The following is a 16,132-nucleotide window of genomic DNA, read 5'->3' on the forward strand; positions in this document are numbered from 1 at the left end:
AATTAAATTTAAAATTTATGCTGCGCGTTTACTTGGTACATAAAATAACGTCACAGCAGTGCTTTAATATTTATTATATAAATGCATATGAAACTTTCACTTCAATACCGTTGTGTGTGCAACAAAATGCGTACGGTGCTTAAACAACTGAATCAACAAAGATTTCTAGTCATTTTCGTTATTCATTTGTATTTGTTGGAAAAATCAATATTGCTGTGCAATTGTGTTCATGGTTTCAGGTGAGTAATGTGCATTTTGACAATTTAATATTTCTATATTTGCAATTGACATAATTCGAATACATATTTTGCATAGAATATGTATGCTAAATATTACATCAGCAAATTGGATGCACGTGTTTAAGTTTATACATGCAAACTTCTGACACTTCGCTTGTTATAATATATGTATATAAATAAACTAAACTAGAAATTAAAGGAGAATTAGATAAACAAATTGAAAAATTAAAAAGGTCCTACAAATTAAATGAATCGAAAACTATACAATTAAAAGAAAAATAAATTAAAAAAGAAAAGAAAGTACATCAATTAAAAAAATAAGCTATTTAAAATTAAACGAAATTTAAAAAATATATATTTTTCATATTCAAATATAAAAATTAAAAGAAAATTAAATTAAAAAAGAAAAAAAATATAAAATAAGTTTATAAAAAAAAAAAATATTTTTCCTTTGTTAAACTTAAAAATTTAATTAGATTTTGATTAAAAAAATGTAATAAAAAAGTACGCTGCCCCAGGATTTGAGCCTCGGATCTCTCGAATGCCACGCCAATGCTTTGCTTCCTCGCCATTGCGACTATTGGTGCAAAATGATATACATCTCCATTTGGAACACGCTCAAGTGCTTTCGGCCAAGAGCTTTTCATCATGAAAATTGGCAAGGTAGCTGTTTTTTGGAAGACTTTCTTGCCAGACTAAACTAAAACTTTCAAACTATCTTGCCTATAGTTTTTTCAATTCTCTTACAAAAGGCTTGCAACCACCTAAGCCAGAATTGCGCGCTAAAACGACCGTGTAAAATGGCGCTGAGCAGCACCATTAGCTCCGACAGATTTGGAAAGGAGCAGTTTGATACCAAAACAGGTTTCGTGAGATTTCTTTAAGCTAAAGTTGAAGAAGATATTAGGAACTGCGGAACTGAACCGCACAGGCGCGCCTGGGCACCTAACATTTGAAAGATATGATTTTGAAGTTTATGAAGAACTCGTATTTATACTTGGGAACTATCGTGAAAGCCGATTATAATGTTAGCTTTGCAATCTGACGCAGAATCACCCTTGCCAACAAGTGCTACTTTGGATTAAGCAGGAAATTGAGAAGTAAAATCCTCTCTCGACGTACCGCAGACACTATGGAATGGTAAGAGCTTTACAGCGACATTGACATACCACGAGAATCAAAATTTGGCGCTGCGCTGGTCTGGTCATATCGTACGAATAGATACAAAAGAACCAGTCCTTAAAGTACTCCGTATGGTACGAGCTGGTGGTAGCAGAGAAAGAGGAAGGGGGCTTCTCTGCGTTGGAAAGACCAGCTGGTTAGGGACTTACATAGCTTCACTCGGTCAGTCTATTTTTAACTCGACCAAAATCGCTAAGAAGTAGTAGTGCCAATCAAGAAGAAGAAGAACCACTCGCTCACTGCTACACCACTTGGTTTTATAAGCATTTGCATCATATCCTACCATGAGTTGCCAGCGATGCCTGCCACAATGGTTTGTTAGTCCCTGTAGTGGGCGGAGCTTAAAATCTCTAGAAAGATAAATCCACCTACACTGCGACCTAGTCCTTATTAGTTAGCTGCGTTGTCTGTCCATTCGTACGAAATGTTCAAGCCAGCGGAACCACTGTATTTCAATCCGCCGTACTATGTCTATATCGTTGTAAAGCTCATACATACCATCGTTCCATTGTTTGCGGTATACGCTATTGCTCCTGGATAAAGGCGATGCTTGTAAAATGTCCGTGCTAAAACGGCTAAGGCCGCTTTAGAATTTACTGGGATTTGCCTCAAATACGAGTAGATAGTTTAGTTGCCTGGCTTGGTACTCCTCCTCATTCACGGGTGATGGGTCCCGTGTAAGTAACGGGTAGAGTGAATGCCCTTGACAGAGCTCGTACGGCGAAAAAGTGTGGTGTCTCGACGTTGAGGGATTTCGGCGGAGCACCTCCGTGACGATTGCCCTCTCGATTCTTGAACTTTTACGATATCCGACTTGCTGCAGCGCTTTCAATGCTCATATTTCAGCTCCCAAACGCCTTGACTTGCGAAGAGATACAGCGGGTTTCGTCGAGGGAATTCTGTTTGTCATCCTCTTACTGCCTTTTGTATAGCCCCTTCCCTTTTCTCAACCCAACTTGGGATCGGCTTTGCCAGAACTATAATTTAGATTAAAATATAACAAACCTGGAAAAAATTACTTTCATTTTCAAAATAACCACCATTTTTAATTTTTAGAAATATCACTGAAAGCGCAGAATTAGTCACCGGCATCGAATCCAGCTTATCATTGCCTGATATATTGCCAATACCATCGAAAAATTACGATAAAAATCGCGCGCCAAAATTACTCGGACAGCCGACCGTTGTCTATTTTCATGTGACAGTGTTGTCATTGGATTCGATCAATGAAGAATCGATGGTAATTACACTAAACAAAAAATTAAAAAAAAATAATAATATTTTGCAAAATTCAAGAATATGCATAACTATCTCTACTTATAGACATATGTCACCGACGTATTCCTAGCACAAAGTTGGCGTGATCCCCGCCTGCGACTGCCAGAGAACATGAGCGAACAGTATCGTATACTGGATGTCGATTGGTTGCATAGCATTTGGCGGCCAGATTGCTTCTTCAAGAATGCCAAAAAAGTCACATTCCATGAGATGAGCATACCGAATCATTACCTATGGCTATATCATGACAAGACATTGCTCTACATGTCAAAGTGAGTATGCGAGTATGCAATTGCTTTGTTGATGAGAATGCATTTTTTCATAAAAATTTAACAGAACATTAAATTGAAATATGTAATCCCATTGCCTACTTTGCTTTTGCAGACTAACTTTGGTGTTATCTTGTGCCATGAAATTCGAATCCTATCCACATGATACACAAATTTGTTCCATGATGATTGAGAGTTGTGAGTTGTTTTGGTTTAAATTAGTAATTTATTTCTTGTTTGAACTTATGTAACTAACTTTCTGTTTTAGTATCACACACGGTTGAAGATTTGGTATTCATTTGGAATATGACCGATCCGTTGGTGGTTAATAGCGAAATTGAATTACCACAATTGGATATATCGAATAATTATACAACCGATTGTACCATAGAATACTCGACAGGTATGATTATTTTATATTTAGGTGGATAAATGAAATTTAATACGGGTGCAAAAATTCACACACACACACACGCACACACTCACCCATTCGTCCATACATACATACATACATAAGCACTGCGCATACAAGGAGCTGCGCAAAAACCAAAGACTCAAGGCACAAACTTTATTTGAAATTCAATATGGACCAAAACTCTTCAAGTTTTTTTTTTTCAACCTGATAATTTTTAATATTGATTGGCGAAACTGGGAATAAGTATACTGAAAAGCTCCTAAAGTCGGAAAGAATAACGAAAAGTAGTATACGACCAACACCGAAAAAATTCCGAATAGTCCTGGAAAAATGCTTAAAGCTCTCGAAAAATAAAACTTGCAGAATCTGCAAAGCCTGGTAAAATTCCAAAATGTTAAATCTGAAGAATACCGAAAAGTCTCGAAAAGCTCCAAATAATCCCGGAAAAGAAAGCACCAAAACTCTAAATAGCTACGAAAAATCTAGAAAACTTCGAAAAAAATCGTGAAGTTCTAAAAAAATTACAAAGTTCAAAAAAAAAATAAAACTCAGAGAAGTCCTGTAAAAACCCAAAAAGTAAAACTGGAAGAATACTAAAAAGTCTCGGAAAAGCAAAAAATCATGAAAAATCGCGTGAATAATCCGGCAAATCGAAACCAAGAATCCAGGAAAGCGCAGAAGAAGTTGAGAGAATTTCCAAAAATGTCTCGAAAAAATTCCCAAAGTTCAGAAAAGTCCGAAAAAATCCCGAAGCTCGCGAAAAGTAAAACGAATCCGAAAAATGCAGAAGAGTCGCAAAACGTAAAGCACGACGACTCTCGGTAATCTGAAAAGTAAACTTGATCCCGGAACATTAAATACAAATAACCCAGAAAATCTTCGAAAAAATACAGAAACTCCGAGAAAATCATAAAGCGTAAAACAAAAACATCGAAAAATTTCCGCAGTCGCGAAAATTAAAACATGTAGACTACCGAAAACTCTGAACGGCCCTGAAAAAATCCTTAGAAAATTTCAAATGCCTCAAAAAAACACGAAGCTTTTAATTTAATTTTATTAGAAATGCTTAAAACAAGCTAATATTAACATTAAAAAAAAAACAAAAAGTGAAGCAGTATTTCTGTCGCGAAATAATGAGTTAATTTTTTTTTTTTATAGCGTAAGGAAATCATAATCTGCAATGATTTATTTACATACATACATATACTTTCATTAATGAAGTGATAGCGATGACATGAACATATTCATATCCTTATCTAAAATCCATATATGTATGTATTTCGCATAGAAATTATTTCTTGGATGTTTATCTATCGACATTTATGAGTTTCCCAAAATTAATTTTTCAGGTAATTTCACTTGCCTGGCTATAGTTTTCAATCTGCGTCGACGTCTTGGCTATCATCTCTTTCACACGTAAGTGCCCCTATTACGGTAAATGAAGCACATTTATTATTTTTTTTTTTTTAATTCATTCCTCATTCCACTCCTCACTCACAGCTACATTCCATCTGCACTTATTGTGGTCATGTCATGGATTTCATTTTGGATTAAACCCGAAGCGATACCGGCACGCGTCACACTCGGCGTCACATCGCTACTAACACTCGCTACACAAAATACACAATCACAACAATCGCTGCCGCCCGTATCCTATGTGAAAGCCATCGATGTGTGGATGTCATCATGTTCGGTATTTGTATTCCTATCGTTGATGGAATTTGCTGTGGTCAATAACTATATGGGACCCGTGGCAACGAAAGCCATGAAGGGTTATTCGGATGAGAATATACACGATTTGGGTGATTTGAAGGTGAGAAAGGTGATGGTGACCGCTTTGATTTTTAAATGTTGTAATAAATAAATACGAATAATATCACTAATATTTCTATGTAGAATCATCACCGTGAATCCATAATTGAGCCACAGTATGACACATTCTGCCATGGACATGCCACAGCGATTTATATTGATAAATTTTCGCGTTTCTTTTTTCCATTCTCCTTTTTTATACTGAATATTGTGTACTGGACAACATTCCTTTAGTGGTTAGTGTCGCTTAAATAAACGAGCAAATTGTTATTGTTTGAAAATTCTTGAAATTGGTATGTACATATTTACTTTAAAGTCTTTTATAGCAGAGCTATTTAAAAAATTCAACGACTCATTTCATTACATCTGGAATGGGTCTATTTGTTAATTTTATTATGGCGTAATAATGTTTATTTCAATAGTGTTATTGTGACTTGTCCCACGACTTGTTTGTTAGGAAATAGCGGCGAATCAGTTGCCCTTGATAATAGTAGGTTGAATAAGGGTGTATATAGCTCAATGGGTTTGTCCTGTTACAGGATTGACGTTAAGTAAGGCCTTTACTTAAGTACTAATGCTGGGTATTTTCCGGAATCTGCGTAGTTTATCCGCTATGCGTAAAAAATTGTATAGTCAAAGGAGTAACTTTCCCAGCACTCATGGCATTCACAATTTTCATTACCCAACCTGTAACTAGTTATTTTCGATTTTAGTACAATTTTTAAGTTATTCTTCGATTCAAATCAATTGGGCTGTTCACAGTTCGTTTCACAATGGGTTCCCAAATGTTGAGGTCAAGATTTTGAGACGTTTTCTAACCGTAAGATTTTGCGGTTTTCCTTCATATGAAAATAAACTGTGTTTATTCTTTAAATGGAAGCAAATGCGACAAAAAAATCTAAAAAATAAACGTTGAATTTTAGGCGCTTGAAACTTGCAAATTATTACACTACAATTGAGTGTGCTATAAAACTGTATAATAAAAAAATTCTAACACTTCTAAAAAAAATGTTTGAAATTTGGATGAAAATTTGTTGATTTTTTTTTAGTTTTCTACAAAGTTTTAAACAGGGTTTTGTTGGAAAATGAGATGTGTTTTAATTGAAAATTCTTAAAAATAAATAAACATAAGTGGCAAACAATAGAATAATTTTTATTTTTTTAAATTTAATATTTTTATTCCATCTTCTTTAATAAATTTTAGAACCTAAACCCTTTTGCTTAAAAAAATATAATTTAAAGTGTATTTAAATTTGTTGCCGAACCACTTCTAGCAAAGTTACGATCACTTAATCTTGAAATAGTTCGGAAAATTCCAAAGTAGTAGTATCTCGAAGTAGTGTTCCCGCGAATTCCGAAGTAGTCCCGAAATAGTTCAGAGAATCCCGAATGTCTCGATAATCCTGAAACAATCCCGAAAATCCCCAGGGGCCAGAAGTAGTCCTGAAAATCCTGTTTGATCCCAAAACATATAACCAGAGGTATCCCGTAAAGTCCCGAAGAGTCCCCTAATTACTTAAAAAATTCCAAGTATATAATACGAAGAATCACGAAAGTAAAAAAATCTTGCGCACCTAGTATGTACATTAGGGGGCCCAAATAAAGTAAAGTCGGAATTTTAATGCTCTCACTCCCTAGGAATGTTCTATACCGAAAAAATACTCCCCTATTTTCTTATTATTTTGAAATAAGAAACTATTTTGTGGCCGTTCAAAGCAATCAAAGTTTTCCATGTGTTTTATGTGGGGCGAAAAAATTTCCGTAGAAATTGTACAGATGTCTTGAAATTCTATAATTTTCGACGGGAAAGCTTTGCTTCTCTTCAGGAAACTTGCAATAACAATGCCCAATGTTTATTTAATCATATTTTAAATATATAAAATAAAAATATTTAAATATTTTTTTATTTCGAAATATTTTTTTTTTTTGATACAGAAAAATGCTAGGGGGTGAGAGCAGTCAAATTTGTGTATCACATACATAAAAACGGACCACCCTAAGTACATACATATCAAGGCCTGAAGAATAAAAGGCAAACACTGCCCATTATTTCCGCCTCAAAAAAAAAAAAAGGTCAGGCAAACATTGCATAACCGGTACGGTAAAGTTGGTTGAGCCTTTTTCCGATGTTGTGCTTACCTTTCTTTCCCTTCCTTCAACAATGAGAAAATTTCAATTATTAAATATTAAACAATACATGTATGCTATTTATTTATAAATTTAACTTTCTTGTTGTATGTATGTATATATGTATGTATGTATTAGTATTTAATCGGTTGATCACATTGAAAAAGTCTATTTATTAAGTTATTTATGTATGTATTTATGTTATGTATTTTTTTTACATTTAGGTTAGCATGCGGAAAAGCATTTTCAAATATCTTTTGGTACACAAGGTTTTTTGTATGTATATTTTATTGTGTACAGAGGTTAACCACCAAATAGAGCACAACAATTTCTTTCATGTATTTCTTTACACGCGTTTTTACACCTGCTGTTATACATTTCGGTTGATTTGTAAAATATGCAATTTATTTCGAAATATCTACACAATTAAATATTGGCTCTATTTAGCTGCCCATCTCTGTATACATTTACTTATAGGCGTTTTTTGTTTATGTATGTATGCATATTTATTGAAATATAGAAAAAAGTAATTTTCAAAACTCACCTCTCTATTAAATACAGGGTAATTGCAGCTTGTCTATAAAATATGTTTTTTAAATAGTAAAAAAAAAACTTTTAATAATTATTATAAGAATAATTAGACTAATCGATCTATAACTCATTTATTATGTATATACTACTATACAGGACATACAAATGCAGCGCAATGTCATCTAGTACTACAGAGAAATTGCGTTTTTCGTAAAGAGATAATCAGAAATTGAAGCCAAAGCTAATTTATACTATGTAGTATGCAAGTATGTATGTAAATACAATATGCGCGCGCATACACACACTTACGCACACAGATGGGAGAGCGTCGATATTTATGTATATTTAATTAATTTTTATTTTTTTTTCTACTAACGATTAATATTTTTTTATTTGCTGTTGGCAGCGTAATTAAAGTATAAAATATTTCATTTGATTTCTTTAAAAAAAAAAAAATATTACAAAAAGCGAAGCAGAAAATAATAATCACACACAAAGTTTCTTAAACATAATTGCTTAAATAATGCTAATGTATTGTATATTTAATTTTGTATATTTTTGTTTTTGTTTTTCGCTTCATTACCGCTGCTAAACTTTGAGTATAACGCTATATATTTTTTTATTTATACTTATTTCATTTGGTCGTCCATTTTTTGTAGTTTAATTAAATTTTTTTTTTCTATGTTAAGCTTAGCTTAGCTAAAATATTTATACGTAAAAAATAATACACGCAAGAAACGGAAATATGTATGAGGAAATGCTCCCAATGAGCAGCTAAATTCATTTACTGTAAGCAAGCTTGAATTTTCTCAATCCATTCTTGTGCTAAATTCGCATTAACCGCATAAAAGTTGTAGGTGCGCCGATTGGTCTTCAGCTATGTGAAAAATGAGAGTATAGATTTGAATTACATATATATTTATGAGTATATCATATCTTTGTACATCCATACGTATGTATATATTTATGTACATATCGGTTTTTAGATCATAATCACAAATAAAAATTCAATATAACGATGATTTTTTATCGAAAAATTAAAAATCCAAATTTAACGACTATTCTTGATTGGGAAAAATAACGATTTTGCAATGATCTAAAAATAAAAAGCTTGATATTTAACTGTTATTTTCGTCACTGGACTACTTAAAAATGCAACAAAATGTTTTCTTGAAAAAATTTCAGTTAGGGCCTTTCTACATTTCATCAACGATATGTATACATATTCTGTACAAAAAGGTGCCTTCAACTTCATATCGAAAAGTAGGGCTCTTTTTTCCATGTAAATTATAATATTTGCTTCTTTTCTTGACACCTAACAAAATATTTTCGCTCAACACAGGTTAATTCGTGACCTGAATTGTATCGAGACTATCTCGAAAAAAAGGATTTGTACTGCAAAATTTATTGTCATAAACAGGGACGGATTTTATGTAAGTTTTAGTCTTTTCTGCTAAAAAATAGAGTAGTTTCGTTTAAAAATTACCACGATTTAGGTTTCCTTGGTTTGCCTTTACTTAAGTGATTATGGCAAACTTGAAAAATTTCACAAAATTTTATATTAAAAATAAAGCCCACAGCTCTGCGAAAAATCAGTGGTTTGGATAAGATTCAGAAGAAGTTGTTTAGACGAGCGCAGGTCTCTACTTCGGAACGGGTGTTGGAAAAGTTCAAAGCCGTATTTTTCAGCCAACTGAACTTTGGAGACAATAAGGGCCGTTGATAAAATGTTGATGGACGATGTATATGCACATCGCTAGCTAGGAGTGAAAAGTTGCCAAGTCTACTTTTTGTAAAAACTAACATTGTGATACAAAAAACAAGGAAAATTAAATATCGTTTTCAAAAACACCGAACTACTTATTTTATTTCTGCCTATTTTTATAGGCAGTGAAATGAAGATTGTAAAAGAAAGCGCAAAGAAGCCGAAAAATTCAAAGGAACGCAGAATTTTTATTAATGTCGAATTCTACCAAATAGTACAGTTATGTTTTAGTTTGAACACGCAAAGAAATAAGTTTGCTATGTTTTTCTATTCTCCTGTAAATTTTGAAGAATTGGACTTAACAAATTTTCACTTTAAGCTAGCCATATACTGTTACTCACAAAATTGAGCGCACGGTTTTTTTTTTGTTAATATTCGCAATGTTTTACATGCACAATTTTTTTTTGTTGATTTTGTATTAAAATATGGCTTATATTTTAGCAAACCATCTTTAAATCCAAGAAAGAAACTGTGTACGAAAATTAACAAAAATTTCTAAAGCTTCAGCAAAATCGCAAAGTTTTTAATAAGAATTTAAAAAAAATCAGGTATGCATTTTTATTTTTATGTACAAGTATATAACAAAAAGATTCTGAAAATACTTCATATGGAAAAAATTTGTAAGACAGTCAGCAAAAAAATTCTCAAAAATCAACGCGAATTTTTAGACTTTTGAAATTTGCACATTATTATACTAAAAGGGGCTATAAAAAAGCATACCTGAATTCCTTCATGAAATTCATATTAAAAAGTTTGTGATTTTGCTGAAACTTTGCAGATTTTTCTTACTTTTCGTACTGTTTCATGCTTGGATTTAAATGGGGTTTGCTAAAATATAAGCTATATTTTAATACAAAATTAACAAAAAATTTTAGCATGTAAAACATTGCGAATATTAACACAAAAAACCGTACGCTCAATTTTGTGAGTAACAGTATAGAAATCGATAGAAATCATTGGGCTGAGCATAACGTTATACTTTATTTTTTGGGGAAACAACAACTATAAGAGTTATCAAGGGCCAAACCAAGGTACATTGAACAGGTAGTATCAGTAGAGCAGCTGATTTGATTTATTTTCAAATTATTTGGTCTCGAAAATGTCAAATATTTTTAATTTTTTCTCACAAAAATTCTGAATTGTTAAAATCCATTTGCATGTGAAACCTTTTTCCATACAAAACAAGCGATTGAATAGCAGCTTTTGGAACGTTCGCCCAACTCAGCAGCACGACCGCTGATTACTGGGCCTTGCAAAGGATGGATCAATGCTTCGAGAAGCAAACAAATTTACTAGGAAAGAAAGTTGCATCAATTTTTATTTTTTCCAATTTCAATTTTTTATTTTTTATAATTTTTTGTATTTTACATGGCACGCTTTGATTTAGAAGAAAAAATTCAGAACAGTTTTTGACACTTTCGATACCAGAAGCAACAACAAAATACACGCAAATGTTGTTTTTGCTCTACTGATACTACCTGTTTAATGTGCCTTGGGCCAAACTGAAACCTTTAAAAAAAAAAAAAAAAAAAAAAATAGCCCTGGTGCGTCCAACATCGCTTCCTCTCTAGGGAAGAGAAAGGGAGGGTTATTTTTGTTTAAATATGTACAGTTCTTGCATTGGTTTTGAGATGTTGCTTATTCACGATCAGAGTGACATAATCCAAAAACTCAAAAGCTCGAGAAAAAAGGCCTTAACATAAGTACATATGTATATGCTTAGGAGTATTTGTGATTACTTACATCAAAGAAGCCCTTCTCGTCTATGCGCTTCGTACCAATTTGTGCTGGTTGCGCTGGCGTAACTGATTGCACTTCGGCCAATTCTGTGTCAGGATTAAAAATATGTAAAAAAGGCAATTATTTATTTTAGAAAGTTTTATAATAAAAGTTTAAAATAAATTTTGTTTTAATATTGTTATTGAGCTTTGTACCACGAAAAGGTTTATTAGGAAAAATGGCAAAAGCAACAAAGTCTAAGCGGTAGAAGTTATAGCTGCTATTTCGGAGATCACCACATCTCCTCATCAGACTTCTTTTTCTAGGCTTCAGCAGGGATCGAACCCGCATCATCGAAGTGCTAACCACTCTGTACACTCTGCACACCCCGTAAACTATGGTTGCTAATTCATTTCCTTGTTCAACCTACTACTACCAAGTGCAGCTTAAGTTAATTTTCCAGTTTTCTGATAATAAGATTTTAGTAAATATTTCCATTCGACAACTCACCTATAACCCCTTTGCATTGTGAATCCTCGCCAGAATCATAATAACGCAGTTGATGTTTTATGGAGTCCAGCACAAACCAACGCTGCTTCCAGCCTTTCAGGAGGGCACCGCGTTTATAAAGATGCCTTGAAAAAGAGAAACGAAAGTCGTAGAATGAATTAAGAATAATCAGAAGATTAAAGAATATATAGGGCGGTCTGGTACACTAGCAATCCGCCCCTTTTAAGAAACCAAAACCTAAGGGAATAAAAAAAAAATCCGGATCAAGCCTTCCATAAATATATAGTCTCTAACAAATCGTATTCATTCTTATAATAAATCTACATAGGTTTCTTCGGCGAGCCAAATGTTATGCATGGATTTCCGAGCATTTAAATTAAAAATAAAAACACTACGTTTTAGGTCATCACACTCACCCCTCATGTGTTCGATTCTCCGCCACATTGCTGCTAAATTGATTGTAGAAATGATGGCTTGAAGTACGCGCCGTTGTAGCGGCACTCGATGCTATACTTGAGGTGTCACCCTGCGATATGTTGACATTTGGCGGCACTACACCATCCACGGCCTTATATTTGGTGCAGTTCTTCAATGACACCTCGGTGCATTTTTCGTGATAAGAATTGCCACAGTCCATGCAGCGATAACCGACTGGACCCCATAGCAGCTTGGTGCAGTGATTGCAATTGGTGGGTGTTGTATAGGGATGCTTCTCGAAACGATGTGGATGAAAGAATTTATCCTGATAGCCACTTAAGCGACCCTTCATGAGTATCTCCAAAGTGGAACGTTTGTGCGCTAATTTTCCGTGCGATTGCAATAGAATACTACTCAACGATGACTTGCGCGTCAGCTCTTCCATTTGGGGTACCTCCAATTGATCCCACACTTGCAACCATTTTTGTGGCAGATGGCCACGTTCGGTTTCCGCTTGTCGCACATCACTCAATAGACAAACAAATGCATTGGGGTTACTCTTTTCGATATTATCATAGCCAGCGCTAATAACAATTCGTTTGCCACGCAACTCGGAGAGATCAATTTCATCATCGGCATTTGTCAACTCCAGATCGTACGGTGGACCCTGCGCCAACTCTTCGTTGGTGTAGTAGGGCCAGAGATCTAGGGCAGGCAAAGAGCTCTGCGGACGCAGTACATCGTCGCGTACACAGTACATGAAATTGTAGAAAATCTGTGACTTCGCATGCTGACGTTCGATGTAGTCGAAGATGGAGTGACCGATGCGATTGAAATTCACCGCAGATTGTGCCGCCTTGCTGCGTACGTCCATGGGGTAGATGCACTCGTCATCGGAACCGGTGTTAGCTGCGATTAGAGAAATGTGTTAATTAAGTTAATGGTACTGCACACCCAATAGATCAACACGCACAAGCTTAAACTTATTATTACCTAGCATGTGATGTTTGGTGCTCAATGAACCCCGTTTATCCTCTACAGAAGCGATACCCAAATCGAAACGTTCCACTTCACAGTCAAAGAGAAAAGTGCGAAAACGACACGAAACCATGTGGTAAGCCAAGAAGCGTACATAAAACTCATTGAATTCAAATGCCATTGGAAATTGTTTTTGTATTTGGTAAACAGCATCTAAAAATTGCAAGAAAGTTGGCGCAAATGCTATACTCGAATTGCCATGCGTTGGCTTTAAATTGCTACGATGTGCAAAACGATGTCCAAATGCAATCCAATCCTTCTCGATGAGTACACGGAAGCCCTCCATTGTGCGATAGTATGGATCGAGACATAGTTGTGCAATCGAAGATATTTGCGCGGTAATATCCCAGCCATCCTCCAGCGAGAGCATCACACTTGACTCTTGCAAATCCATTAAATCGACCACAGCGCCAGAAAGCTGCAGAAGCGAAGAGATTTGTTGCAGCCACTCGGATTGTTCAACGCTTTTGGCAAACGTTTGATCCGCTTCGTTGGTTGTATTCGAGGGTAGGCATGCGCGCATAAGCTTCTTGAAAGCGATGCGTGATTGCCGATAGTCAGCATAGTCGACGGCTATGAATTCGGCGCAGAGATCTGCATTGATGCCAGATTTTGTTTGAGATTTTTCACCTGACACATGCGAAAAAAAAGAGGTGAGTACGAGAATGAAGAAGTGAATATGGGAGTGTTACAAAATATGCTAATTACCTAAAACATACAGCCGCAACTTTCGATACGCTGACGCAGCTGCTGAGACTGATGAGTTGTTTTTTATTGTATTCGATTTTGGTTTCAACGAATCGGTCCAGTTATTTGATTTCGCATCACTGCTCGCTGAATGTGCCGACTTATGTTTGCGACTAACTTCCGGCGTCAGTGAAGTGTCTGCGCGGTTAAGGTAGGACGACTCATCCCCAGCGTTCAATAGCAACGAATTCATTGACAAATTCATGCCGGTCAAATTGTATTGCGCCAATGCTAGAGAGAGATTTTTCGGCATTGAGTCAATGAGCGCTGAAATGTATTTATCCTGTTCGTGATAGTTGGCGACGTCGTGTGACATCGTGTTCGAACCCGTGGAGTTTTTAAGCATGCCTGTTATGAATTGTAAAATTTTCAAATAACATCACCAATTCGCTTGCAATAAAAATCTTATTAAACTCACCGATAACCGACTTGCTGTGTGGCAGCGCGCCTCTTATCAGCAAAGCACCATTGCGGTGACGCCACGTCGCCACCGGTATGCGTTGACTCTTGTAGCAGCGCACCAAATGTAATAGTGCGGCGTCATTTATTTGCACAGGTGCTACCAAGAGTGCAGGATACGAACGACAGAGACTGTAATTGGCATTCACAGTGGTTATGCGGAAGCCATTTTGTGCATCATCAAAACCCAAACGCTTCCAATCGCGCACATAACTGCGTTCCCGCATGCGTTCTACATCCTTGGCGGTCAGCAGGCGTGGCATGGTGTCCGTATTTGTTTCGAACTCATCATCTTCGAGTTCATCGTCAAGAGAATGTGTATCGATGGCTTCCGTCGATGGTGCGAGCGTATCAAAATCGAGTGTCGAAGCAACCAATTTGCGTTTAGTTGGTGCTTTTTGTTTGAATTTGCGTAAAATTGTTTTCTTAGCGAAACCCTTTAGTGTTGAGTATTTTTCTTTGGTTTTAGATGGTGCAGTGCCATGCATTATGGTACCGTACGATTGGAAGGCGAAGTGTTCGAATTCGTCGATCGGATGCCGCGCCTTCGTGAGTATTTTGCGGAAAGTCTCAATCATTTCTGGTGTCACCTCCGTGTCGAATGCGATTTTCATTAGCTGAAAGGTGCTGGAGCGTAACTGTAAACCCTCTGGCAGAGTTTGATCTAAATGCGATAGGTAAAGTACTGAGATCTTTTTCTCCTTCAGCAGCGAGGAGATGGGAAAGGCGCGTATGATGGTCTGTTCGCAAGCGAGTGGATCACAGGGTGAACCTAAAAGTATTTGATTAATCCAAATTTCATTATTTAAAAAATATCGACTCCCATTTGACCTACCCTTGAACACGATGCGATAGTTTGTTAAGAACAGTGCACCTTCGGCTGGTATCCAACTTTGTGTGTCATCTTCGCGCCCATCGGGCATCAGATAGCAGCGCAAGTGATCTGTTACAATCTCCTCGCCTGGCAGCAGACATGGCGTTTGTATCTTCGGCTTCTGCACATGTGGATGCCGTTTGGACTCCAGATACACCGATTCCAGCATTTCAATGTGCATGTGCACCACACCAGGCACCATGTCATGCAGATTGCGTATGTGCTCGGAGGTTACACCGCCCTCGGTGCAGACGCGATCGATGAAGCGCGACACAATTTTACCGACAGCACCGCCCACTTCCAGTGCATCGTTCTCCTCGAAGCCTTCGTCTGAATGTTCGCTTAAACTATGCGAGCCCATAATACTGCAATAAATGGTAGGAGAAAAGGGGGTAGCGACTTGAATTCCAACTTAAAACAAATCAGTGCTAAGGTAAGGCTATGCGAATTAGTAGATTTTTATAATTTTGCAGTGTAAAAACGTCGGTTGTTGTTTTTGTTGTAGCTCGAAGCTTATGCTGAGGAAACCCGTGTAAAATGTTAGTTCTGAATAAATATTTAAATGTGTTTTAGTAAAAACTATTTGTGGTAATACAAAATCTAGTTGGCGCAAAGCATTTGAACGCGTTTGTAGAAAATAAAATGTGCAGTATGGTCCGAAAAAAGGTTCATAAAATTGTTAAAAATTATACAATGTAACAAGTGATATGCATTTTTTTTATTTAAATTTTCCAATACCGCATTTTCACC

General features: G+C 35.9%; 2 protein-coding genes across 3 annotated transcripts; one reads left to right on the forward strand and one right to left on the reverse strand.

Moving 5' to 3' along the window:
- Positions 1-5,619, forward strand: LOC118751340 (glycine receptor subunit alpha-4-like). Of its 2 annotated transcripts, none has more exons than XM_036486142.1 (8): positions 1-239; positions 2,478-2,661; positions 2,745-2,971; positions 3,084-3,166; positions 3,237-3,371; positions 4,733-4,799; positions 4,884-5,205; positions 5,280-5,619. In XM_036486142.1, the coding sequence occupies exons 1-8, from the start codon at positions 82-84 to the stop codon at positions 5,427-5,429; spliced, it is 1,326 nt and encodes a 441-aa protein (XP_036342035.1). In that variant the 5' UTR covers positions 1-81; the 3' UTR covers positions 5,430-5,619. The 2 variants fall into 2 exon arrangements, with proteins under 2 accessions (XP_036342035.1, XP_036342036.1); XM_036486143.1 differs by having other exon boundaries at positions 4,884-5,196.
- A 1,776-nt stretch (positions 5,620-7,395) lies between these two features.
- LOC118751341 (myotubularin-related protein 13-like) lies at positions 7,396-15,769 on the reverse strand. The gene is made up of 8 exons (XM_036486144.1): positions 15,344-15,769; positions 14,468-15,280; positions 14,011-14,397; positions 13,258-13,932; positions 12,264-13,173; positions 11,848-11,972; positions 11,362-11,444; positions 7,396-8,730 (listed from the first exon to the last, which is right to left on the reverse strand). The coding sequence occupies exons 1-8, from the start codon at positions 15,741-15,743 to the stop codon at positions 8,638-8,640; spliced, it is 3,486 nt and encodes a 1,161-aa protein (XP_036342037.1). The 5' UTR covers positions 15,744-15,769; the 3' UTR covers positions 7,396-8,637.
- Positions 15,770-16,132: the final 363 nt, after the last annotated feature.

The sequence above is a fragment of the Rhagoletis pomonella genome, unplaced genomic scaffold (genome assembly GCF_013731165.1).
Source record: "Rhagoletis pomonella isolate Grant_MI unplaced genomic scaffold, Rhpom_1.0 Rhpom_scaffold_00654, whole genome shotgun sequence".
NCBI classification, from domain to species: Eukaryota; Metazoa; Arthropoda; class Insecta; order Diptera; family Tephritidae; genus Rhagoletis; species Rhagoletis pomonella.